The sequence below is a fragment of the Paramormyrops kingsleyae genome, chromosome 9 (assembly GCF_048594095.1).
Source record: "Paramormyrops kingsleyae isolate MSU_618 chromosome 9, PKINGS_0.4, whole genome shotgun sequence".
In the NCBI taxonomy this organism is placed as follows: domain Eukaryota; kingdom Metazoa; phylum Chordata; class Actinopteri; order Osteoglossiformes; family Mormyridae; genus Paramormyrops; species Paramormyrops kingsleyae.
Window position 1 is genome coordinate 11,486,721 of NC_132805.1, and position 25,348 is coordinate 11,512,068.

The 25,348-nt window shown below is 50.7% G+C and overlaps 1 protein-coding gene across 4 annotated transcripts in view; it reads left to right on the forward strand.

Moving 5' to 3' along the window:
• ptprub (protein tyrosine phosphatase receptor type Ub) overlaps positions 1–25,348 on the forward strand; it is a 157,047-nt gene that overhangs the window by 18,979 nt on the left and 112,720 nt on the right. For all 4 annotated transcript variants that reach the window (XM_023807582.2, XM_023807583.2, XM_023807584.2 and 1 more), the window contains exon 2: positions 24,718–24,849. In XM_023807582.2, coding sequence (XP_023663350.1) covers positions 24,718–24,849 — 132 coding nt within the window. The remainder of the gene's footprint in view (positions 1–24,717; positions 24,850–25,348) is intronic.

The following is a 25,348-nucleotide window of genomic DNA, read 5'->3' on the forward strand; positions in this document are numbered from 1 at the left end:
GAGAGCTCAGGCCTCATCCGATCGGATGCATCGTGGTCGAATGCACTGTCCCAGATCCTCAGGTCCAGTCCTTAACCTTTAGGGTTGTGTCATATCTGTCCCAGGCATCATCGAATCAGGAGCTAGAGCCATTCCCACTCTGAACACCTCCTTCATTCTTTGGAGGTGACCCCTCAGTGCCGCCTAATCAGTGCTGATTGGTGGCTTCCATGTGGCCGGATAGGCAAACTCCGGATGCTGGACCGTCGACATAAATCATTCTCTTAAACGGCACATTAAGTATTAATCATTTTCAGCCGTGCCGCTGTCACCCGCCACACGGGGCGCCGGTGCACAGAGATTGATTAATGGGAGAGGAGCTCCAAGAGGCCACATGGTGCCCTCCTGCCCCAGTTGTTGGGGAGGGGGGCAGCTCCATCAGGGGTTGTAACACTGACCCCTGTGAGGTAGCCAGATGGATCGTTTAGTAGCATGAATAATTAGCTTTGCTTGCCAGGCTCTCCGTTCTTGCCTTGCCCTCCAGATTACAAGGTTCTTCACAAAGCACCATTGGCCACAGCTCCAGCGAAGTCCTCTCTGCTGCCGGATCTGCCACCGGCTCCATCCTCGATGGCTGTCATCAACTCTAGCCGCTGGCGACAGGTGTTTGCCTATGCCTACGCGGAAATCACACCGCTGGTCCGGTGCAGGCGCTTGGCTCACTTTGCTACCGCAGATGATCTCCGTCTCCCTGGGTGATGCCATAATCGTTTGAGATTTGCTGTCTCTTACTGCTTATTGAAGAGGCAGATTTTAATAGCCTACCATTGATCTGCCTTCTGTCTTGTGAATGCAAGTGCTGCTCAGGCCTCAGCATATCTGTGCGTATGTGAGCCTTTCCTGGGCCAGCCGTGACCATTTGCGCGTTGCTGCTCCAAAGCGCACCTAAGCTCCTCCCTTTACGAGAGGCTGGTCCTTAAGGGTATATCTGTGAGGAAGGTCCCTTCTATATAAGGAGCTCAAAGGTGGGCCAGACATGGAGCATTGATCATGACAGCTGGAAAGGGAAAACAGCATCAGCCTAGGATAACGAGCGCCCAAGGACTACCATTCGAGGGAATGAACATGTGTGAATCCCACCCCTGCCCCACCCCCCTACTTCAGATGGAGACCTGATTTTGGACAGCAGGAGTCCCGTCGCTTCATCTCACCCCATCCCGGCATCTCTGTGAAGTTTGTCTTTATGGAGGCCCGCAATGGCCCGGCCGCCTTGTGGGAGCGCTTTGGTCTGCTCTGAGACAGCGCCGGCTCTCCCCAGCTGAGGTGTGATCACCAACCAGGACAGGGGCTCATGCCTTAATGGATTTCCGTCTCGTGCTTCCTTGTGAACCCAGCAGCGTGAGTTTAAAATTAGCCTCCTGTCAGGATTTCATTGATGCACCTGAGTTTCATTTTTCCTGGTCGCTTACCAGGCTTTGTGCTGCTCTTGGTGGGCAGGCAGAGTCGGTAATGGATGGAGGTGGGACCAGTTCATGGGGTGGGGTCACCACCACACGAGGACTTTGTTCTTCTTTCTTTCTTTCCTTTTTCTTCCTCAAAGTGTCTTTTTCAAGCCCGGATCTTTAACTTAAAGGGAAGAGCCCTTTGCAAACTGACCTCTTCATTGGCACCAGACTGCAGGTGCAAATTCAAAATAACTTTAATGAGAATGTGAGCTTTCTGTTCTGCATCTGACTCCGCGTTTGGTGCTGGTGACCTCAGTTTGAGTTCATTCAGCTTACAGGTGAGGTGTAAAGGTTTGCGTACTTCATTACCCATTACCATCTGTTGGTGGGGCAAAGATTAGAGCAAAAAATACATGCTTTAGGGTGTAAGGTTGAGGTAAAGTGACACCTTTTCGTCAGCCTGTACGAATTTCCCGCAAGATGATTCTTTGTACCTTTGGGGGCACAGAGTTCCACCAGAAAAAACAGGCGCCGCTAATTGAGTCTACAGTTTAACTCTATTCCACAGGGAGGTGGGGGGCCTCCCGTATGGGGTTTCATCTGGGATGGGGTGTGGTTCTTTAAGCGATTCCAGAGCCACAGCCCTGCACTTTCAGTTTCCTAAGGGATATAGCTGGACAGTTGCCCCCCCTCCCAGAGTAGGATGGGGGTGGGGGGGGGGTTGGCCAGTGTGTCTGTCTCGTAAGATGTACGGTGCCTTTCAGCTGCTCTAAAATCATGGTGCCAGTGTTTAAGAGGAAAAAATACTTCCAGGCTTGGTCCAGATGCAGCCATTTACTCTGTTGCACCTTTCATCTCCACAGCGAGTGGTCAATCAGACTGCCCCCCCTCCCCCGACCAGACATCCAATCAGCTTTTTGATCCTTTGGACCTTTTTGCACTGGTTCTGTGACTGAGCCTGAGAGGCCCTAGGTTCGGCTGCTGGGTCCTTCTCCTAATTGTGCTACATCTTTGTGCAACTTCTCTGCCTCTGGGCGAGTGCTGTTAGGCAGTATAGTTTTAGTATGACTGTAAATATGAAGAATATATTCATATGGCAGTGTCTGTGTGTCTGAGGCAGCCCTCGCTATGGTTGTACGTGATTGGTTGAAAGCTGGTGGTGGGTGGGGCAAAGGAATTCGAATGGCACATTCATTCTTGTCATCTGTATCTTATTACCACTGTTATTACCACTGTGTTGTTTGTTTCACGGCCCCCAGAAACATGCCCACTCCCCGATGTTTGATCCCGTTCCCTGCTGGGACCCTTTCCAAAGGCTCAGTGGCCATGTCGCTTTCTTATGTTTTTCTCTTGTGTCCTTCCCTTCTCCCCTTGACTCCATCCTCCTCCTTTATACCCAAATAAAGATCCTGCCCCCCCCCCCCCCCCCACCCCATGTTCCCTCAGGTCTCACAGACCTGCTGTATCATTTGTCTTTTTTCCCATCCTGAACACGGACAGATGGTGGACATGGATGCATGAACTGTGAAGCTCCGTTTTGGACGCTGCAGGTATAGTGTGCTTCTGAGGGATCTGCTCCACTTTGTCTAGTTAATGTCTATTTATGGGTGTTTATGACAGATCCCACTAGACCTTCAGCTCCTGGCTACCTGTAAGCACAGTCAGCTTTCAAGCTGGTACTTGAATGATGAAGATTAAGGTGTCATCCGATCTTGGTTGACAGAACCATGTGACAAGGGGCTGGGGGGCGGGGTCACTGCTTGGGGCGTGATTGGATAGTCTGGGTGAATCAGGTTATTATGCTGTGGAGTCGCCTAGGTTACCAAGACAGAACACAGTAATTTACGTGTTTTAACAACAAGAACATGGTCCGTTCCCCCCAAGGAGGCCACACCCCTCCCCCATGCTGCAGATGTGTACAGACATCAGTTGTGTCTGCCCAGCTGCAGTCGCGGCACCACTGCCTATTTCTGCCATTCGATGAGCGTGCTGCCTTGAAATGGCCACACGACAGAAACGTACCAACCAGCACACATGACTGAAGCTTGTTTTTGAACTTAACCCACTGGCTGATTTTCTAACCATGGGCTGTGTGTTTATTTAAATAAGAAGCATAATATGATTAACATTGTTTACAGGGCTGGGGCAGTGGTTCAGTGGGCGGCATTATTTCCTCAAACCTCTGTAGCTTGGGGTTCGAATCGTGTGTGTGTGTGTGCGTGTGTGTGCGCGGACTTTGTATGTTCTGTCAATGTCTGTCCTGGTTTACTTCTGCAGTTAGGCGAATCGGTCCTGTGCAGGGTGTCCTCTGCCTGCTGGGACGGGCTCAGGACAGGCTCAGGACAGGCTCAGGACAGGCTCAGTGTGACCACAAACCGGGTAAGTGGCCCGAGAAGGTGTACGGCATTCTGCGTGCTGCCTAAAGTGACACTACTGCTATAGGCTTTTACAGAAGAGCAGCCCAGGTTAAGTGTGCAAGTCAGAGGCGAGACTGCAGCCCTCCGCTGTGGGCTCAGCGGCGAGGTCACATGACTGCTCTCGAGACTCTCTGAAGTGCTCTCCGCGAGACTCCGACGGGCAGCGTGGCCGGTGATTTTACTTTGTTGCACCTCACCGACTAAATACAGTCTTTGTCCTTTATTTGGAGGCGGTCTAAGTTAGTTAACCACCTCCAGTGGTGACGAGCTCTGTGTGGGAGACAGGACCATAGAGATACGTGCTTGTGACAGATCTCATTGTCTTTGAGCGTCGCTCGGTGTGTGTGTGTGTGTGTGTGTGTGTGGGGGGGGGGTGTTGCCACCGACGGTTTGCCATGGAAATGGGATGTTCTCCATCTTACCTTTCTGACGGGAAAGCCATGAAGCAGCATGACCGTTCGGGCTCCTTGCTGCTCTATGAGGAAGCGTTTGCCCGTAAGCGTGATTTTTTTTTTGGGGGGAGGCGGGAGGGGTGAGCGTGTCAGAGTCGCTTCCTGACGCTCACATGCCCAGACGTGCCCTGCTGGCCCCCCCCCCCCCCCGTTGCAGACCGTCTACGCTGGAATGACAGCCGGCAGCAGGGACACCTGGCACCCATGGAGGGAGGCGATGAAAAAGCTCTCATCTGCTGTCTGATGTTTGTTTACCCCTGATACGTTTGCCCCTCCCCAGACGAGGCTGCTCTCCCTCTTATCTTCTCCGGAAGATGACTCGACTTAGGGGTGTCCTCTGTTGTTTATCACCCCCCACCTCCCCCTATCATCCTCCCATCCTGGGCGGCTCATCCAACATGGTGCTGGAACGTGCCGCGGCAGGTAGCCTCCCGACTGCTGCTCCCTCTGGTGTCCAGCACCCGCATGGGCTCGCTTCCCGAGGCCGTGGTGGGAATGACATCACACCATTGCTCCATCCTCTCCTTCTACTAAGCCTTCAATGTTTTCTGAGACCTTCCCATGGAGGCCAAGCATGTGGTTCCGCTCCTGGCTGCTCATTGGTGCAGTAAAGAGGGAGGAACCACAAGGGGCCAATCGGACGGCCTCTGACATTCGCAGTTTGCCTGAAGGTCGAATGGCATCAGTGTTGTGCTCGAAATCTCCATCGTTCAGAGGGTTGACTTTCCTCATGCCATCATATCTTAAGCCAAGAACCTTCAGACTATCTTTTACGATTATCTATGTACATGTCTACTATCTATCTATGAGTTTATATCTGCTCTGTATAATTATGCTCAGAGTAAGAGTTGATATATGTAAGATAATTTCAACCAGTAATAAAACTTGTGTAATTTAAAGATAAAATCAGTTTCATTTTTTTCTGTTGCATTATAGGTAATAAAATAGTCCATAATATTAAAAATGGTGAATTACTGTGGAAAAGTATGAGAAAATAATAATCCTGTTAATTCACTGCCACTGTGATGTCATCTCATGGGGACAGTGTGATGTCATCTCATGGGGACAGTGGTTAGACATGATGTTTCAGTTTTCTTCCCGTGACTGAGAATGTCCAGCCCAGTCTGTGCAGACGGCACATGAGGCTCGTAGCCAGTCATCAGGCTGAGCCGCCTTCATCAGAAGATGTGAACTACAAAACAGTGTGTGAAGTTTTTAAATTATATATAATGTATATTTAACTTAGGTGCTATTTATATTGAGCTACATCACTTTGTAGTTGGGCCAGTTATGTGTGAAAATTCCTCATTTAACTTGTGTGTTTTTGCAGTGAAATTGAAACTGTGTAGGTGATGCGTGTGTGATGGCAAGGCAGCATTAAAATAAACCATTTAATTGCTTTCATAATTGTATGCAGGCTTCAGCTCTGGGAAATTAACCTTTCAGTTTGGGGAACAACCTCTAAGAAAGGTTCAAGAAGAATAATTTTTTTCTCCTCTGCTGGAAGGATTTGCACACAGATCCTGCTGAGCCTGACAAGTCCATTTTGGGGAAGGTAGGGATGCTTTGTAAGGTTTCTCTGGTTCTGGAGCGAGGGTGGGGCCTCACTGGGGGCTGTATGGGTGGGGCCTCACTGGGGGCTGTATGGGTGGGGCCTCACTGGGGGCTGTAAGGGGCGGGGCCTCACTGGGGGCTGTATGGGTGGGGCCTTACTGGGGGCTGTATGGGTGGGGCCTTCGCTGGGGGCTGTAAGGGGCGGGGCCTCACTGGGGGCTGTATGGGTGGGGCCTTCGCTGGGGGCTGTAAGGGGCGGGGCCTCACTGGGGGCTGTAAGGGGCGGGGCCTCACTGGCGGCTGTATGGGTGGAGCCTTCGCTGGGGGCTGTAAGGGGCGGGGCCTCACTGGGGGCTGTATGGGTGGGGCCTTCGTTGGGGGCTGTATGGGTGGGGCCTTCGCTGGGGGCTGTAAGGGGCGGGGCCTCACTGGGGGCTGTATGGGCGGGGCCTCACTGGGGGCTGTATGGGTGGGGCCTCATTGGGGGATGTAAGGGGCGGGGTTTGCTCATGGCTGGAAGGGAGGGGCCTCACAGGAGGCTGTAAGGGGCGGGCCTTCATGGGTATGGCATGGGGGGGCTGGAGGGGGAGGGTTTGCTGGGTGTCAGACCAGGGTTGTCGGTTCTCCTCATTGACCTGCCAACAACAACTTGACAACTGAAGGAGCTTCTGTGCTGCCTGGCCCCTGGCATCTTGGTGAGGAAGCATTTTTTTGTTTGGTGGGAGGGACCATGATGAGATCCAGCACCTGAAACCTCCCCTGGTGCAGGGGAGGTATGTGGTAGCCCTCCTGAGTGCCACCCCGAACCACCCCAGGCTTGGGGAGGGGGCATTATTAAGGGCATACATCACCAGCTCCATTGCTGATGCATAGTCACCGTTCCCCACATACTTTCAGACTATTTTTGTTTTGGAACAATTACACGGTCCTGAGCAAATCTCACATGGAAACACTTTCATTTCCTGTGTTTACTTCTGACAGATTCTTTTTTTGGTGTTTCTGCTTCAGAAACACTTCTTTTTAACACCCCCCAGGGGGCAGCTTTTCAGAAGAGTGACATGGGGGGGGCGGGGTTTGGCGGCAACACGTTTGCAGGATCCATTTGACTGACACTACAGAACTCTGTCTGTCAGATGTGTTTAACTGTATGGTACAGATGTGATGCCTTGTAGTTCGGGGAGTCGCCAGACACTCGCTATGCGGACGCTGCCAGCGGACGCTGTTGGGGTCTGACTGCTTTCTGCCTCCTACCCCGTACCCTGCTGGGGCCACGGAAACGTGTTGCTCATTCAACTGATAACTTCTAATTACCGAGAAGTCCCGGAAATAATGGTTGAGACGTATGCTGCTCCTCTGAAGGGTCTGCTTGCATGCATGTTTTCCTGAACTGGTTTACATTTATTGGTATATCTGACTCCAAAATGACTTACAGATAAGGACAGGGACACAATTTATGTGAACTCACAACCTTTATGTTGTTAGAGCAATGCTCTACTTGTTGCATATGGCTGATACTGATACGTTCCATCCACTAGGTGCTCCACCCTGACAGCCATTGCCTCGTTTGTGTGACTGACTTGCTGCATTATGTACCGGGGTTGGGGGGGCGGGGGGGGGGGAACTTGAAAGCCGCCAAGAGCGGAGCTTGTTAAAAAGCCTATTATTGACGTCTTAATTAGAATGATTTCGTATGGGGAAGACATTTCGGCAAGTAATCAATGCGCTCGCAGACAGATGTACAGATTTTCCGCAGCCTCCATTAGTCGGCGGTGGACGTTTTTTATACGGCAACATGGCTACCCACACTTCTCAGGCCCTGTATAATTTTTGTTGTCATCATTTTGGGTTGACGCACACCCGCATGAGCCCTCGTCTCCTCAGAAGGTCTGAAACGTTTGCAGTAGTTTCTCGCACAGGTTTGGCTCTGGCTGGAAGCTGACTGGTTCCCCTGCTCTAGGCTCCGCCCCCTGCTGCCTGCCCAGCTGTCCGTGTGACACTGTGACGCGCGCACGAGCATGCCGCTCGCTCTCCCCTCCCCCGCCACTCCTGCGGCGCTCGCATGCTCGGCCTGCTAACTCGGGGCCTGCCCTTGCATGTCAGAGCTGCAGCTCGCCCGCAGACGTCGGTTGGAGGATGCCGGGTTGCGGCGGATGTGAGCTCAATGGCCCGGCGCCCCCATGTGGGCAGATCGGCACCCTCCCCGCTCCAGTGGAGCCCGTTCCCTCACACCTACTTCTGAGTATGACAGAATTAGCAATTCCGAGTTCCCTTCTGACGGCAGCGCAGTCGCTTCTTGCCCTCAAGTGAGTGCCATTGAGGGCTCTCTCCCTCAGGGGTATTTATGCTAAGGGAGACAGCACAAGTGAGAGGAAACTGTGCAAAGTGGCCCTTTTGCCCCCAATTAAAGCAGCGGACGACATGCTCGTTGAGCACCTGTCATCTCTAAAGACTCGTATTGGCGGGAAGCCCCCCCACTTCTTTGTCAGCCTTATGATTGCATGGGGGATTGGAGGGGCCTTGTCTTGTCCTTTCCTTTGTCAGACATTGGACCTTGGGGGGGGGGGCTTGAGTAATTGAGACTGCGGGGGTCACAGTAGAGTAGGTGAAAATGACACAACAGGTCTGGTCTCTACACAGAGAGAACAAAAATAACGTGGGTATAACGAGAATGGGGGAGTGAAGCAGACAGCTCTCTAATGAACAGGAACAAGTAAGGCCGTTTTCTTGCAAATATAATAAAAATGTAAAAAGAAATAACATTTCATTTTCCAGCTGTAAATTCTGGTATTTTGAGTAGTGTCACAACCAAAGCTCTCACGCTGTTTACAGCTAGGAAGGAATACTATTCTATGCTATTAGTTTCTATTAAAAATCTTTAGTAAAGCCTTAATTTTTATTTATAATAATGAATAGTGATACATATGGCATTGTGTCATCCTATATCTCATTTTGTAAATATACACTACATTTCCAAAAGTACTGTGACACCCCTCCAAATCATTGAATTCAGGTGTTCCAGTCACTTCCATAGCCACAGGTGTATAAAATCAAGCACCTACTGTAGGCATGCAGAATGTTTCTACAAACATTTGTGAAAGAATGGGTCGCTCTCAGGAGCTCAGTGAATTCAAGCGTGGTACTGTGATAGGATGTCACCTGTGCAATAAGTCCATTTGTGAAATTTCCTCGCTACTAATTCTTCCACGGTCAACTGTTACTGGTATTATAACAAAGTGGAAGCAATTGGGAACAACAGCAAACAACTGTCAATAGCTACAGACCTCCAAACTTCAGATTAGCTCAAGAACAGTGCATAGAGAACTTCATGGAATGGGTTCCATGGCCAAGCATCTGCATTCAAGTCTTACATCACCAATTGCAATGCAAAGTATGCAAAGCATACCACCACTGGACTCTAGAGCAGTGGAGACATGTTCTCCGGAGTGACTAATCACACTTCTGTCTGGCAATCTGATGGATGAGTCTGGGTTTGGCGGTTGCCAGGAGAACGGTACTTGCCTGACTGCATTGTGCCAAGTGTAAGTTTGGTGGGGGGGGGGATTATGGTGTGAGGCTGTTTTTCAGGGGTAGGGCTTGGAACCTTAGTTCCAGTGAAAGGAACTCTTAATGCTGCAGCATTCAAAGCCATTTTGGACAATTTCATGCTCCCAACTTTGTGGGTACAGTTTGGGGATGGCCCCTTCCTGTTCCAACATGACTGCGCACCAGTGCACAAAGCAAGGTCCATAAGGACATGGATCAGCGAGTCTGGTGTGGAGGAACTTGATTGGACTGCACAGAGCCCTGACCTCAATCTGATAGAACACCTTCGAGACGAATTAGAGCAGAGACTGTGAGCGGAGTCACCTTCTCGTACAACATTAGTAACTGACCTGACAAATGCTCTCCTGGAAGAATGGTCAAAAATTCCTGTGAACACTCCTAACCCTTGTTGACAGCCTTCTTAGAAGAGCTGAAGCTGATATAGCTGCAAAGGGTGGGCCAACTGCATATTAAAGCCCATGTATTTAGAATGGGATGTCATTAAAGTGCATGTGTGTGTGTGTAAAAGCAGGGGAGTACCCTAGATGGGATACCCGTCCCTGACAGGGTGCGAGGCTGGGGAGTACCCTAGATGGGACACCCGTCCCTGACAGGGTGCGAGGCTGGGGAGTACCCTAGGTGGGATACCCGTCCCTGACAGGGCGCGAGGCTGGGGAGTACCCTAGATGGGACACCCGTCCCTGACAGGGCGCGAGGCTGGGGAGTACCCTAGATGGGACACCCGTCCCTGACAGGGCGCGAGGCTGGGGAGTACCCTAGAGGGGATACCCGTCACTGACAGGGCGCGAGGCTGGGGAGTACCCTAGATGGGATACCCGTCCCTGACAGGGCGCGAGGCTGGGGAGTACCCTAGATGGGACACCCGTCCCTGACAGGGCGTGAGGCTGGGGAGTACCCTAGAGGGGATACCCGTCCCTGACAGGGCGCGAGGCTGGGGAGTACCCTAGATGGGATACCTGTCCCTGACAGGGCGCGAGGCTGGGGGGTACCCTAGATGGGATACCTGTCCCTGACAGGGCGCGAGGCTGGGGAGTACCCTAGATGGGATACCCGTCACTGACAGGGCGCGAGGCTGGGGAGTACCCTAGATGGGATACCCGTCCATGACAGGGCGCGAGGCTGGGGAGTACCCTAGATGGGATACCTGTCCCTGACAGGGTATACACGATGGATAATGCTGTGATTCCGCTACTCCTACATGTATATGTGTATTTCAGTGGTTTTATCACAGTCTGTAATACTTTGAAGTCTGACCAAGCTGTTCCCACATTCTGTAACTGTAAAATGCTTTAGCTAAAATCCATATTGTCATGAGAAAAACTTTAGCATTAAAGTCTTAATGTGAGTAAGACCCTCCCCCATCTGCTGCACAGAAGCAGCGAAGCAGGCCGCATTCACTGCCTCTCGCTGAACACGATTGACGTGCTGCCGTCTGGGGGGCTTCGGGGTTTTATCTTCACTGTGTCCCCCCCCCATGTGGAGGAAGCTTCTCGGATCCCTGTGCTGTATTAATCAAAAGCAGAAAAGCGCTGCCTCCAGTTATTTTTTTAATAAAAGTTTTCTTTTTTGTTCTGAGGGAAGAGAGAGTGATATATTCAGCACAAACCGGGAACTAATATCAGCGTGACTTTCATCTCATAATGTCGGGGCGTTGTAACGTCTGCAAAATTTGGGAGGGTGCGATGTGCACCCCATACCAGCCGCACACACACGCACACACACGCACACACTCTCATGCATGATGTTCTTATTACTAGTGTGTCTTATTAACTTACTTTAAACAAGGCCTTTGAAGTGGAGGAGCATAAGGCAGAGGCGAGGATGGACAGACAGAGTGTTGGATAGAGAGAGAGAGGGAGGGAGGGAAAGGGAGGGAGGGAGGGAAAGGGAGGAAGTGGTTAATGTCCCTGTCCTCCGAGCAGATAAGCAGGGACATTGCAGGAGAGCTAGCTCCTCCCAGGTGATCTTTGCTGGGGGGGCTCAGACTGGACTGGCATATTCTGGTATCTCCCAGTTGTTCAGCAGGGAGGAGGTTTTTACATATCGAAGGACTTGCTCTTGTAATTTCAGTGTGAGACTTATTGTCCAATGGATCGATTGTCTTTATGTTCATCTTTCTTTGTTCATCAGATTGGGTATTACAGCTTTGATGCTGAACACTGGGGAAGAACACTGTATTTTGTAATTGCACAGTAGACCCTGAAGCTGAAGGTGAGGACCGCTGCATTGTCTGGAGATTCTTCCTTCCACGTTTCGTGTCAGTGATGCCCTCCAGCTAAGCCGGCGACATTGGACTTCAGCTGCCTGTTAAAACGTGGGTCACCTTGACCACCTAATACCGTTACACTGTCAGTCATCTAGAGAGTGAGTAGTCGCATTTATAAAGATCGCTCCATGGCCCTTCGGAGAGTTGTTAGGAGGACGCTGTGGGCCCCTATCTCTCATACCACAGAGGCCAGTCTGGAATGGCACACAATGCCTCTATGTGGATTTTATTGCCTCAAGTTCTATGAATTCTCTTCTACTTTTTTTGTTATGTACAGATGTTTTTTTCTGACATCAACAGGGAGGTCCTCCTTCAGTTAGAGGGCGCTGTCTTTCCAGGTGGGGGGGGGGGGGTTCTCTCGCTACCTTAAGTCTTGGTTTTCCGCTTCCTGTGCTGTTACTATTGGAACTCTTTAGCTGGTTGCTGCAGCCAATGACGTCTCCCTAACCAAAGCACAATAACTTCAGCCTGCATACCGCAAGTTGAACCTGGACTAGGAACCAGAATCAGCCATGACTGTACATTGATGTGACATACGGCTTAATGCCATCTTGATGCAATCATTCCTGTTTTTTGAACTGCTAACTAAATTTGCCCTTGAAATGTCATATTTCAGGTGGTTTGTTATTTTATTGATTATTTTTATCGCACAGCAATGTTTCTGAAGAAGTCCAACACAGTCACTTGATACTTTGCAGGGATGGTACAGTCCACCTGTAAGATGGTAACAGAAATGCAAAATGCTTGTAAGGTCTGAAGGTCAATCATCTGCTAAGAACTGAAAGGTGGGGTGGAGTACTTTAGATCTTGATTTTGTTTTTTTTTGTGTAGTCAGATGGTCTCACTGATTCTGAATTGGTGGTCAGCAAAGTCCACCTGAAGGAAACACTTCTCATATAATTGATTGTAGCCCGGCTGATATATTTATGCTTTATTATTCATTTATAAGCCTGGCCTGGAAGAGCCACACCCCCCAGTGCCCGGGCTAATAATCTGATTGGTCGACCTGCCAGCTTGGCCACACTCCCACTTATCGATTGGTTACTTGACTAGTGTTCAACTTTGCTTCATTCCCTGTCACCTAGCCAGAAGCTGCCAGGGACAAAAAGGTTTTAAAAACCATTCTTAGCAGATTAGCTTAATTGTAGGGAGTATCTCTAGCTTGAGAGCCTTCCCTTGTCACTCACTGTCACCCTGATCATGACAGACCCCCCAAGGCTGACAGGTGACCCCCACCCAAAGGCCGTCCTGCTGCCTGTCTGCCGCGCGGCCCCAGTATCTGGCAGCCATCAAGAAGCGCTATGCCCGGTAGTTGCCTGCTGCTTTGGGGAATGTCCCTCTAATAGGAGGCGTATGGGCCGGCTGGGTGGCCACCTGCTCATTTTGGCTCCTGTCTCCATGCCGGACGCTAACCTTCACCTCGCGGTGGGAATACCGGCTCTGTCACGCCGCGACCCCCCAACCCTGCCACACACTCACTCGCTCATTACTCCTCTCGTTCCCTTTGAAAATACCCCATTTCGGACAGGAAGTGCTCTTCACCACTCCCAGGCAGGCGTCTCGCAGTGCATTGTGGGCCGTGGTGAGGCGATGTCAGCGTTTGAGCCCGTGAAGCCGAAGGTTCGTCGCTCCAGGCGGCTCTTATCCCAAGGTGGCCTGCGAGCCGGAATGCAGAGGAGAGGAAAAGCAGACATACCACGTCTCTGCCGGACCGCAGCTCGGGCGCCTGGCCTGCTTCCCGCCTAACAGTCTGGAACGTTCCGGAGAAAGCTTCCCGCCCACATTATTCTTCTACTCCATCATCACATGCTTAGTCTCGCTGTCTTCCTGCCGCATTCTGATCGTCCCCAAAAGGTGGGAATCCCCTGCTCCTGGTGTAGCCTGTGTCCATTTCGTTATGAAAGTGACGGCCATCTCTGGATGCCTCTGAGTCCCACTTGAAACTTGAGCCCCCCCTGCCTCCCACGGGCTCAGTTTGACGGAAACGCCAGTTTTTGTCATTTCGGAAACAGGTTGTGGGTTGGGGTTGGGGGGGGGGGGGGGGGCTTATGGCATCAGCTGAGCTGTCGCTGGAGACGGGGGGGGGGTCATTATGAAGTAGAAAGGAAAGCGACTTATGGCGGAAGAGAGACTGAGCATCGACAGTGCAGGTGGAGGAGGTAGATGGAGAGGGGGATGAAATTAGGAGGAGAGTGGGGGATTGAGACTGTGGGGGGGGAGTGGGATAAGAGGAGGAGCTAGTAAAGGTGGGAAGGTCTGAGCAGTGAGATCTGAGTGGGGGGGGTGTCTTGCATTCCTGCCTGCCCTCCTCAGCTTGTTTTTTTGGGGGTTCTGGGTCCCACACGCTTGACAATGGATGGAGCAGGCTGACAATTTTAAGTGTGAAACGTCCACATGTGGGGCTGTCAGAACCAAATCTAGGGAAGGACACTGCATAAAAGGGTGCATGAAAGAGCCTGCTGGGGGGGGGGGGACGTTTTTTTGGCCTGTCCTGGTTCAGGTCTCACAGAGTGTATCAGATAAGGAGCCATTTGAATCCTGGCACTTGGTGCTGATGCTGGGATATTGATGGGCTGCAGGCTCAGGCCAGACAGCTGCTGGAAGCATCCGGAAGGTTTGGACTCTGTATGTGTGTCCCTGTGCCAATGTTTGTGTATGTAAAGATGGCCAGAAAGAAGATGTTAGGGGCTAGTTGTGCATTTCTGCATTACCATCCCTGATCCCCAGCCCATCCTGCCCCCCCTAATCCTGGCCACCCAGAACCCACCCACCCGGTTCCAGGCCCCTATGATCCCGCCCACCGGCCACCCAGATCCCGGCCACTCTGATCCCACCCACAAGGATCTCGGCCACCCTGATCTCACCCACTCAGATCCCGGCCTCTCTTATCCCACCAACAAGGATCTCGGCTACTCTGTTCCCACCCATCTGGATCTTGGCCACTCTGATCCCGCCCACTGACCACTCTGATCCCACCCACCCAGATCCCAGCCCCTCTGATCCCGCCCACTGGCCACTCTGATCCCACCCACCTGCCACTCTGATCCCACCCACCGGCCACTCTGATCCCACCCACCTGCCACTCTGATCCCACCCACCGGCCACTCTGATCCCGCCCACCGACCACTCTGATCCCACCCACCGGCCACTCTGATCCCGCCCACCGACCACTCTGATCCCACCCACCGGCCACTCTGATCCCGCCCACCGGCCACTCTGATCCCGCCCACCGGCCACTCTGATCCCACCCACCAACCACTCTGATCCCGCCCACCAACCACTCTGATCCCACCCACCCAGATCCCAGCCCCTCTGATCTCACCCACCAACCTCAAAGCCGCCTGCTGAACGGGGGTGGGGTGCGGCAGGTGAAACTTATCAGAATGACGAAACATTGATTTTTATTCTGTGGTAAACGAAAGATTGATCTGCAGGCCAGATTTAATAATAACATAAAAACCTGTCGCAGGCTGTATAGATCTCATGGGCTGGTACTGTGACACCTCTTCTAAGCAGAGTTGCCACCCATTCTGTATTTTACAAGATCGCCTGTATCGTAAAATAAAATGCTGCGTCCTTTGGAACGTGGTTTTCGGGCCACGTGATCGGCCGCCCTCCCTCCCCTCTCATTTCCTTCCACGTCCCTCCCAACCTCGTGCTGCCTAGCTCTGCTCCACGTCGGCTCACCCCAATAACAGATACTTTGTTCATAAATCGCTTCACCGCTGCCAAATTCCCACGCCGCGGTGTTACCGTGTGCCGTCCCTGCGGGCAACTTCTCACACTCCAGAAAACTGGAAAGATGCTCATCTGCAGGTTTTCAGGGGAAGGTTCTGGAAAACGGCCTGCAGCTCAATTGATGCTTCACTCTTCCACCTTGCCTTCTAAGCACTGATAAGAACCATCAGGGAGCGGAATACTGCTGAATGTTGATGGATTAATTTATCATTGAGCTAAAGCTCACAGGCAGGTTAAAGATCTTCATCCTTCAGTTCGATGTTAGATTATAAACGCTGCTCATTAGCATAAAATGTAACATACATATAAGCTAAATGTCAAAATTTGACCCTTATTAACTTATTACACAACAGACATTCCTGTATGCAATGTTATTTCTGCGAGCCTAACATGAGCAATAGCTCTCAAAAGTAATATACAAGTAATGTGTGATCCTTCAGGGACCCTAGGTGTTTGACTGTCTGTCAGTCATTTGCTCAGGCCAATCAATAAAAACACAACTCACCACATGAAGGTCCCGGCAGCTGAAAATGTATAATATTATTAGTCCCCTCGCTTGTCAGCTGCTGGTGGAGTCCTTATTTTTTTTCTGTAATGCATCATTGACAAGTGGAAAGAGGGTTAGATCTGAGGGTGCTGTTGTGTCTTACTTCTGTGTGTCTGGGTGGTAAACATGATTATCCTCCCATTGATATGTCTCAGCCGGGACCTTCACCCCATTGAGGTGTCCTCAATCGATTGTTCCGTTGGCAATTTGTGTTGCCGTTGAAACACACTTAAAAGAATCTGGGGAGCGTGAAAGAGCCCCTCTGGACAGCCTGTGTAGGGACGGGGATAGTGCTCGGGGAGAGCTGATAAGCAGGAAGAATTTAGTTACAGCGTCAATTGGTCCCAGCGGACTTGGCCAGGGGTCCGGGGATGGTTATTCTTGGTCACGGCCGGGCCATTTGAGAAAGTCGGCCACGTGTGTGTTTTGTGTGGGTGGCCTGAGGCAATGGCTTCCTTCATCGGAGTGGGCCGCTCCTCTCTGGGCCTGCATTGTGCGCTACCCACAGGCTGCTGACTGGCCATGAATAGGGCTGCTTCTCTGTGCGGGAGGCTGGCTTTTGGCGGGACGCTGCCTGACCGTGCTGTGATTTATGCCCCGGACCCCCGGCCATGCACTCTGGCTCAGTTCCGCTCTGTGGGGTCTGCTCTACCTGCACCGGGCCGTGAGCGCGGGCCAGCGGGCTCCGGCCGTGCGAACCGCCCGCCGCCCCCAGGAGTGGTGGGGGGGGCGGAGTTGTGCCACCTGCCATGGGCCACCTGCGGCGAGCGGGGGCAGCAGGTGGCGAGGCTGAGGCGGGCAGCCGGCTGGGCGCAGTGCCAAGCGGCATTTAGTCACTGGCCCCTTCATCCATGCACTTGGTATTCCATGCCGCTCGGCACTCCGGTTCCTGCCCGTGTGAACACTCTGCCGGCCTCGGGAACCTCCCTGCGTCGCCTCCGGTGCAGCAGAATGGGACTTCAGACCCTTAGTTAGCATCAATTCCATTCAGTTTATTTTTATATATAGCACCTTTCACAACAGAGTCGCCCCAAGGCACTTTACCTGAGGTGTGTTGTAATAGATTATGTATCGTAAATATGAGCATGGCATTAGCTGTCAGTTATAAAATGCAGCAGCAGACTTACTCACACTCACACACTATGGGAAGTTTAGGAAGACCGTAGTTGCTTATTATATTCATAAAGAATCATGCAGTAGTGACAGTGTTATCTGCACCCCCCTGCCTCTCATTATCTCCCAATCATAATTGGGTAATGATGCAGGTTGGCTTCCTGTTAGCTGCAGCACGGCTAACTGGCTGCGACATGCTTACATCTCCAGCTAGGTCTCAGCTAATTTCACAGACAGTGTATTTTTGCATGATTCATTACTCATCACTGTCTTGCCCCCTAAATCTGGTATTTTTTGCACACATTAATATATTTGAAAGTTTTCAAATCTTTAGCGTTTTCACTTTGTCTGCTTCAACATTTTTCAGATCCATGCCGTCAGAATGTTGCGGGTTTATGACCACTTCTCGGTGTTCTGGGACCACAACGAAGCTGCAGCTTCGAATTCTAAAGCAAACGTTTGCAGTAAATGTTAAAATAATGTCCGTAACATGGTAGCATGTATATCATACAAGGCTCTGGCGTAACATGGTAGGATATGTAGCCTGAAGAGGCGTAGCATATGTAGCATGCATAGCTGTAGCATAACATAGAAGCATAATGTGTGTCACAGGGAGTCTTTTATTAATTCTGGCTCATACACACTTTGGCTGAAGGAACCAGAGGATGACAGCCAGTTGGGGGCTGTTGAATGTTTGCTAGAGTTGTAATTTTCTGACACAAAACAGTTCAGGTAGCCGGCTAAGGCTGTGCGCGGATGTTGGACGGGGGAGCACCCAGCGGGGGCCCTTTCCTTTGCCCCACTTGTCCTTCATGGTTCGCAGCACTGCTTTTGTTTTTGTTTTCACGTTCCCTCTGGGGGGTGTCGTACAGTACTGCCGGAGGGGGCCACTGGGGCCTTTGGAGGTGTGAAGCCTGCAAACGAAAGCATGCATGGAGAACCGGGACAGAAACCCGGTCACTGGAAGTCTGTGCCTGTCTCCACCCGCTAATGGGAGGTGGCAGAAGCGGGGGCTTGTGGTCTGTGGACAGCACTGGGAGGTATTTTCCCTTCTTTTTAATCATTGATCTTGTTCATCGTAGCGCCCTTTTATCTCACTCATTGCTCTTTTACAATGTAATTGCTCAAATTATCTTAGGAAGCCCTACTTGATTTCTCTCTTTTAGTGTAATTTATCTTTCCTGCGGCAGTGGTATTTCAATGAAACAAACCTCATATACTGTGTGATGGTAATCTCAGCACGTATGTTCAGAAGACCAGTCATGCAGCAGTTTGCTTTCCACTGGTTATTACTACTTGTCGTCCAATCAGCTTCTGTGCTGAGCTGAGTGGGGGCTCAGTTGGAAACACCCACCCAGGCCCATAACAGTCCAGAACCTCGTGCCTACTGTCCTCTCAGTAATTGAGACAGTAAGTTTTGTGTGTGTGTGTGTGTGTGGGGGGGGGGGGGGGTTACTGATGGCCAGGGTGATGATTCCTAACCATTTTTAGTATTGATGGGTTACCGAGACTGCCGACAGGGGTGTACAACCCCCCCGTTATCATTAATACACAACCCTCTGAGGTTCTGATACAGGGTCCCAGCCAGTAGGAATTGCAAATCAGCACCAGTGTCTCCAAAGAAAGATGCTGTCATGCTCCTGAGCATCCAAAAGCCTTTGCACTCTCTCTCTCTCTCTCTCAGAGACAGAGAACAGCAGAACAGGTGGACAAGGCAGTGCTTATGTTAGTGAGCTGGTTTATTTAGCCTAGCAGAGCCAGCTAGCTGCTAGCAAGGCTACAGCCAAGCAGATGGCTGAACAAGCCCCATAAATCAGCACGCCAAGCCTGCATCTTCACGGCGTCTCCCACATGCGCTGGTGCTGCTTTCTCTTGTTAATTTCTCAGTGTGGGCCTGGTGCTTTGGTGGGCCTCTCCTGTAAGATGGGGAGCCCCCTTAAAGCTGAGGCCGGGGCCTTATTCTCCAGCAGGGACTCGCATCAGAGGGGCTGCGAGACAGGAGCCCCACCCACATCCCTTACCAGCACGGCTTCCCACTCCCATCTCCTTATCCTCCCACCGACTTAATCCTCTAAATAGCCCAGGCTCTGCAGCTCTCTCTCTCTCTCTCTCTCTTTCTCCCTCTCTCCCACTCCCTCCCTCTCTCTCTTTCTCCACTCCCGCTTATATCGGGGCGGCGAGATGGATGGCGAAGGCTGCTGCAGACACAGCCTCACACCTCCCGGGGCCGAGACCCCAGACGTCACGCCCCAATCAGTCCAGGTGCTCATTCATTAATGGCACTGACCAGAACCAGCAAATGCGATGTTTTTTCTCTGGAGCCAAATGTTGTTGGACCCACATAGTAACCTGTGATGCGTCAGTGAAACGTATGGGGACTGGGTCAGCATCATTCAGTAATTAGGTTTGGTAAAGTTGATATTTTTTTTATATTGAATAGTTTTCAAGGTGTTTTGTAGGGCTGGGTCATGGTAATGTTTGTAAATGGAGCTGAGATCTTTAATGACAACTCAACCATTAAAGAAAATTAATGTTTTTCTGTTTGATTCCCACCCTGCCCTTTGTCTGTATGGAATTTCATCAGCTCCTCTGCTTTCCTCCCAAAAAACTGCAGCTGGTCTCTAAATTGCCCATCATGAACAATTGTGTGTGAGAGTGTGACGGACTGGCATCCCATACAGTGTGTCCCCTGCCTTGTGCCCTGTGACGGACTGGCATCCCATCCACGGTGTCCCCTGCCTTGTGCCCTGTGATGGATTGGCATCCCGTCCAGTGTGTCCCCTGCCTTGTGCCCTGTGACGGACTGGCATCCCATCCAGTGTGACCCCTGCCTCATTTCCTGTTCTTTGTGGGATAGGCTGGTGTATCGTAACTTTGGATTAAGGTGGTCATGGAAGATGGATGATGGATGGATGAAGTCTGACCTCACCTGTTGTTATCATCTGACAAAAGCCTTCAACTTGACATGATAACAGGGTGTCAGCATGTCAGGAATGAGCCCCACAGTGTCACAGGAAGATTAATTGGCAATTTCATTCACTCTGAATAAAATACCAACCTGCTAAGCAATTTAATTAATGCAGCTGCCCATTATGTGATGGGTTCATCGCATCTCTAAACAGAAACTATTGCATGCTACCTGTCTAGCTGCTCATTAAGTCTTTGCAGACATGCATCCGTTAGAGCTCTGAGAAAGCTCAACTGATGCTTAATTAGCCTGCCGCTCAGGTGAAAGTTGAAAGCAAGACACAGTAATTGAAGAACAAAGCTGGAGATTAATATTTCATCAGGGAATTCTGTGTACCGATCAATAAGATGCGGCGTTCACCTGATGTGTGTTATTGTTCTGCATTAAATATGTATGCAGTATAGCTAAGCATGAGCCTGTAAAGAGCTTGTGTGTATATGCAATATAGTTAAGCGTGTGTATATTCAGTATAGTTAAGCGTGTGCATATACAGTATGGTAAGCGTGTAAAGAGTGTGTGTGTATATGCAGTATAGTTAAGCGTGTGCATATACAGTATGGTAAGCGTGTAAAGAGTGTGTGTGTATATATTTAATAGCTAAGTGTGTATAGAGCGTGTGTTTTTCTCACGAAGGCATCTCCCCCGGCTGCTAACGTCCAATTAGCCAGCAAGGCGGGGGGGACACCACAGAGGATCAAGAGGGAAGGTCAGGGTGGTGGTGGTGGTGGGGGGGTGTAATTTGCAGGGCGTAGTCCAGCCAGGCAGGGTGGGCATTGCTGTGATGGGAAGCAGACATCAAAGTGGGACACGCTTTAAATGTCCCCAGCAAGCCATCAGCAACCTGGAGGTGTTGTTAAACAAATTGTTACGCTCCTGACTTTAATGTCAGGACTCATTCATCCTGGGAGTCTTTGGCAGCTTGAGGTTTATTTCTTTGCCTGGTTTTTAATATGCCAACCACTCTGTTGGGTTTCTGAAGTTATTTTGGTTGCTGTGAAGTTAAACCAAAAAAAAAGTGTCTCTCTGTGATCTGGTCTTTTTTTTAAGAGAAATATTCTACATATATGGCATGATGGCCCTACAGAATCGGGGCTTTTGGCCAGAATGACTCGCATTTATTTGGTTTGGAAGAAACTTCTGACATACTGGGGGAAAAATACTGGCCAGGACCAGCCATGTACATATAATATTTCAGTCAGTCTAGTGAAGTCTGTCTGCTGATAGCGGCTGCGCTGATAGCAGAACAAGGCGATAATCGCCCCCCCTGGGCTGAAGACCAAGCAGCAGTCAGTGGAGTCCTCCAGGATGCCCCCCTCCCCACTCTCCGAGGTCACATTGCCCCCTTCTCCCACGGATGTCTGCCTCATGTATTAGGAAAATTTCCAACCCAAACCGCAGGGAATGAAATACGGGCTGCTTGTATGCCGGTGGGGGGGTGTTCTTTGAAGGAAAAACAGACTGTGATGGCCCAGATGGAGCGTCCCACCCTGGAGAGGGAGTAAGAGGCCCCTCGCAGAAGGAACCGCAGTAGCAATGCGATTAGGGGAATACTTTTTGAACAGGATTATTAAAATGCAAAACAAATGGGTCCAACACATTCAGCAGCCAAAATGAAGGAGCCTCGTGCTGTTTTTAACCCCGGCAGACGGCGTGGCTCTGTGTTTAATGGCTGGCTTCTATTCCGCTGCATTAGAATGTAATTACCTGGGGGAGAGAGGCCTGGGAGTGCACCAGCAGGGGGTAGTCTGAGCGAGATGGGGGGGGGGGGTATGGCCAGAACAGGGCCAACATGATTCACTGCAGATGTCTAGTGGCTCCCTGGAAGTGTTACACTGTCTGTGGCCAGGCACTGGCTGATCCTTCGGTACCTCTGTGCCTTTGGGAAACATCAGCCATGAGTTTGCTGCTGTAGCTGGGTGTGATGCAGTGATGGGCTCTCCATCCAGTCCAGGTTATGATGCAGTGATGGTGTCTCCATCCATTCCTGGGTGTGATGCAGTGATGGGCTCTCCATCCAGTCCAGGTTATGATGCAGTGATGGTGTCTCCATCAATTCCTGGGTGTGATGCAGTGATGGCGTCTCCATCAATTCCTGGGTGTGATGCAGTGATGGTGTCTCCATCCATTCCTGGGTGTGATGCAGTGATGGGCTCTCCATCCAGTCCAGGTTATGATGCAGTGATGGTGTCTCCATCCATTCCTGGGTGTGATGCAGTGATGGGCTCTCCATCCAGTCCAGGTTATGATGCAGTGATGGTGTCTCCATCCATTCCTGGGTGTGATGCAGTGATGGCATCTCCATCCATTCCTGGGTGCGATACAGTGATGGGGTCTCCATCAATTCCTGGGTGTGATGCAGTGATGGCGTCTCCATCAATTCCTGGGTGTGATGCAGTGATGGCGTCTCCATCAATTCCTGGGTGCGATGCAGTGATGGCGTCTCCATCCATTCCTCGGTGCGATGCAGTGATGGCGTCTCCATCAATTCCTGGGTGTGATGCAGTGATGGGGTCTCCATCCATTCCTGGGTGCGATACAGTGATGGCGTCTCCATCCATTCCTCGGTGTGATGCAGTGATGGCGTCTCCATCAATTCCTGGGTGTGATGCAGTGATGGGGTCTCCACCCATTCCTGGGTGTGATGCAGTGATTGGCATCTCCATCCATGTCTCTGTTCACTAGAAGCAGATTCCCAAAGCAGGAATATCAGCCACTCTCCTAGGGTATATGGTACTGGCTTCTACACCGGTTCTGCTGGTAGATTGTCTGTATCAGGTTTACTGGTAAATATAGCACTGACTTCTGTATTGGTTCTGCTGCTGAACTGTTTGCTCACTGTCTGTCAGGAAATGTAACTTCGGGAGATGCTGGTTGTTGGATAGTAAGAAATCGAAAAACAAGAGAAACTGAGTGGAGCTACGCGTTTAAAAAAAAAAAGCTCATATCTGGTGAATCAGAACGATCTGTCAATAAAAGTGGTTCATTGAAAGCCTGGACCTCCCTCACTCACTGTAGAGCAGATTTAGCTTGCAGCTTGGTTGTGGCTGCAAATGCAAACAGCAGAATAACAGGCATGGTCACTGGCGACTCCGTAAGGCTCGATGACTTTCCAGTTCCCCTAAAACACGTCTTATCACGGCACTCTGTTTGCCATCAGAATTGTCTCATCTCGCTCTAAATCCTTAAAACCTACCCTATTAATTTGACCCAATGCCACCCTGTGGTATTTACCTTTCAACATCAGCTTTTTAAATCAAAGTATTGGCACAACCAGACCGGACTGAAACTGCTGGCCTCTGTAAACCACGTGTATGTGTGTGTGTGTGTGTGTGTGTGTGCGAGCGGGTATACCTCACCTTATAGGGACACAATGTCCCCACAACGTGATGAATACCTGTTTTTTTTTCCCTTATGGGGACCAGTTTCAATTTAATAAAAATCTTTGACTGCAATGAAAAAACTAAGAATACAAAAACTTTTGTATTTTGCTTGGTTACTTATGGTTATGGGTTGTGGTTAGGGCTGGGTAGGGGTTACGGTTGTCATAGTTAGCGTTAGCATTTTTCCCATGGAAGTGAATGAGCAGTCCCCATAAAGATATGTTTACCAGACATGTGCATGTGTGTGTGTGTGTGTGTGTGTGTGTCTGCAGGAACAGAATGGCCCGCTACCTCGGTCACTGGCCGCTGCCTGAAGGTCAGTGCTGTAGTTAGTGCATCGCCCTGCGCCTGGTCGCTGCCGGAGGCCTTTCAGATAACAACGCTCACAATTCCCCTTTCTGCCAGCTAATGGGCAACAGCCAAAAGCCCAACAATGGGAGTAAACTGCTTATTAAACGGTATTCATGAAAATCAGCTTTGGACCTGCTGGTTCTGACAGGATCTCATATAATGCACTGCTTATTACGGCTATAAACGATATGACCTCTGAGATGGCTGCGGATGTGCCTTAAAATGCCAGAGTGGATGTGTGTTTGGGTTTTTTTGGAGTGTTCAGTATGTTTTGTCTGGTGTTAGAGTGTGAATTGGTTTTCGTTTGTGATTGTATGGACAGTTTGTTTTCGTTTGCATTTATTGTGTCTATGTTCAGATATTTCACTGTGTTAGTGATGCGCCTGTAGAAAATGAAAGATTAATCTGCGGGCCAGATGTACCTAGAGATCTCTTCTAAGTAGGAAATGAGCTGACGAAATCCCTCGTCCTCCACGGCGGAAAATGGCTGATCGTCCAAGCTAATCATCTCCATTATTTCTGTAGTTGTGTCTTTAGCTCTGGTGCTGATACCTTTGAATATTAATAAAGTGTAAATATGACATGGGCAGCTGCACAGAGCGACATCTTGCCGGGGGGCGACACGTGGCGCCCGCACAAAAAGAATTTGGTTGTGACATTTGCGTGAATGGTGTCCTGGCGGCTCATTTGTACGTCACATCAGTGATATCATTTCACCGTGTGGGTCAGTGAAACCTGTCGGATTGGGCCCCCTGATTCTTCCTGTACAATACTAATGCAGTTAGTAAAATCAATTAAAAAAATTATCATTATTCATTTGTCTAGTTCCAAATTTCTTAATAAAAATGATACAAGCCATACAAGCTGGAAGCACCAAAATTTGTGGTGGATGCTGATGCTGCCACATTGCGGCCCCCGGGTGACGCTCTCCCTCCCCCCCCAGCGGCTGGCTGCACCTTCGAGGAGGACTCGGACCCCGGCCTCTGCGAGTACAGCCAGGGCGAGGAGGACGACTTTGACTGGCAGCTCGTCCGCACCTACAGCTTGCCGTACTCCACCTCTGATCTGCTGAGCGGTGAGTGTCCACCCCCTTTAATTCGCACGCCCGGCTGTTCGGGCCCGTGAATATCCGACGCAGCGCGCGGCGCTGCTGGCAGAGGGCGCTCCTGAGCTCCCGCTGAGAACAGCACGGTCACGCCTTGATGAAACGTCAGGGTGAATTTGACTCTGCTGGTGAGGCCTTATGGGTAGTGAGCAGGGTTCCGGAAGAGCGACTTCTCTGCCATTATCCTGATGTCGACCCTTTGCCAAAAGTGTTTATGAAGTTCTGCTCTTGTGTCTGTTCAGCACGTAGACAGTAGCTGTGACTGCGTGCATCTGTGCCTCTGCGTTCCCAGGTGGACGGGCGGAGGCTGGAACGTGGTTCATGTGAGGTTTAAAGGTCAAGACTGGTGGTGGGGGGATGGGGGTGGGGTCTGTCTTCTTGTCAGCAGCCCGTCCGGCCAGGTGGTATGTCAGGAGAGGGCCAGCTTCTACAGCCCATCCCGGGAGTGAGTTCCCTCCCCCTCCTTTTG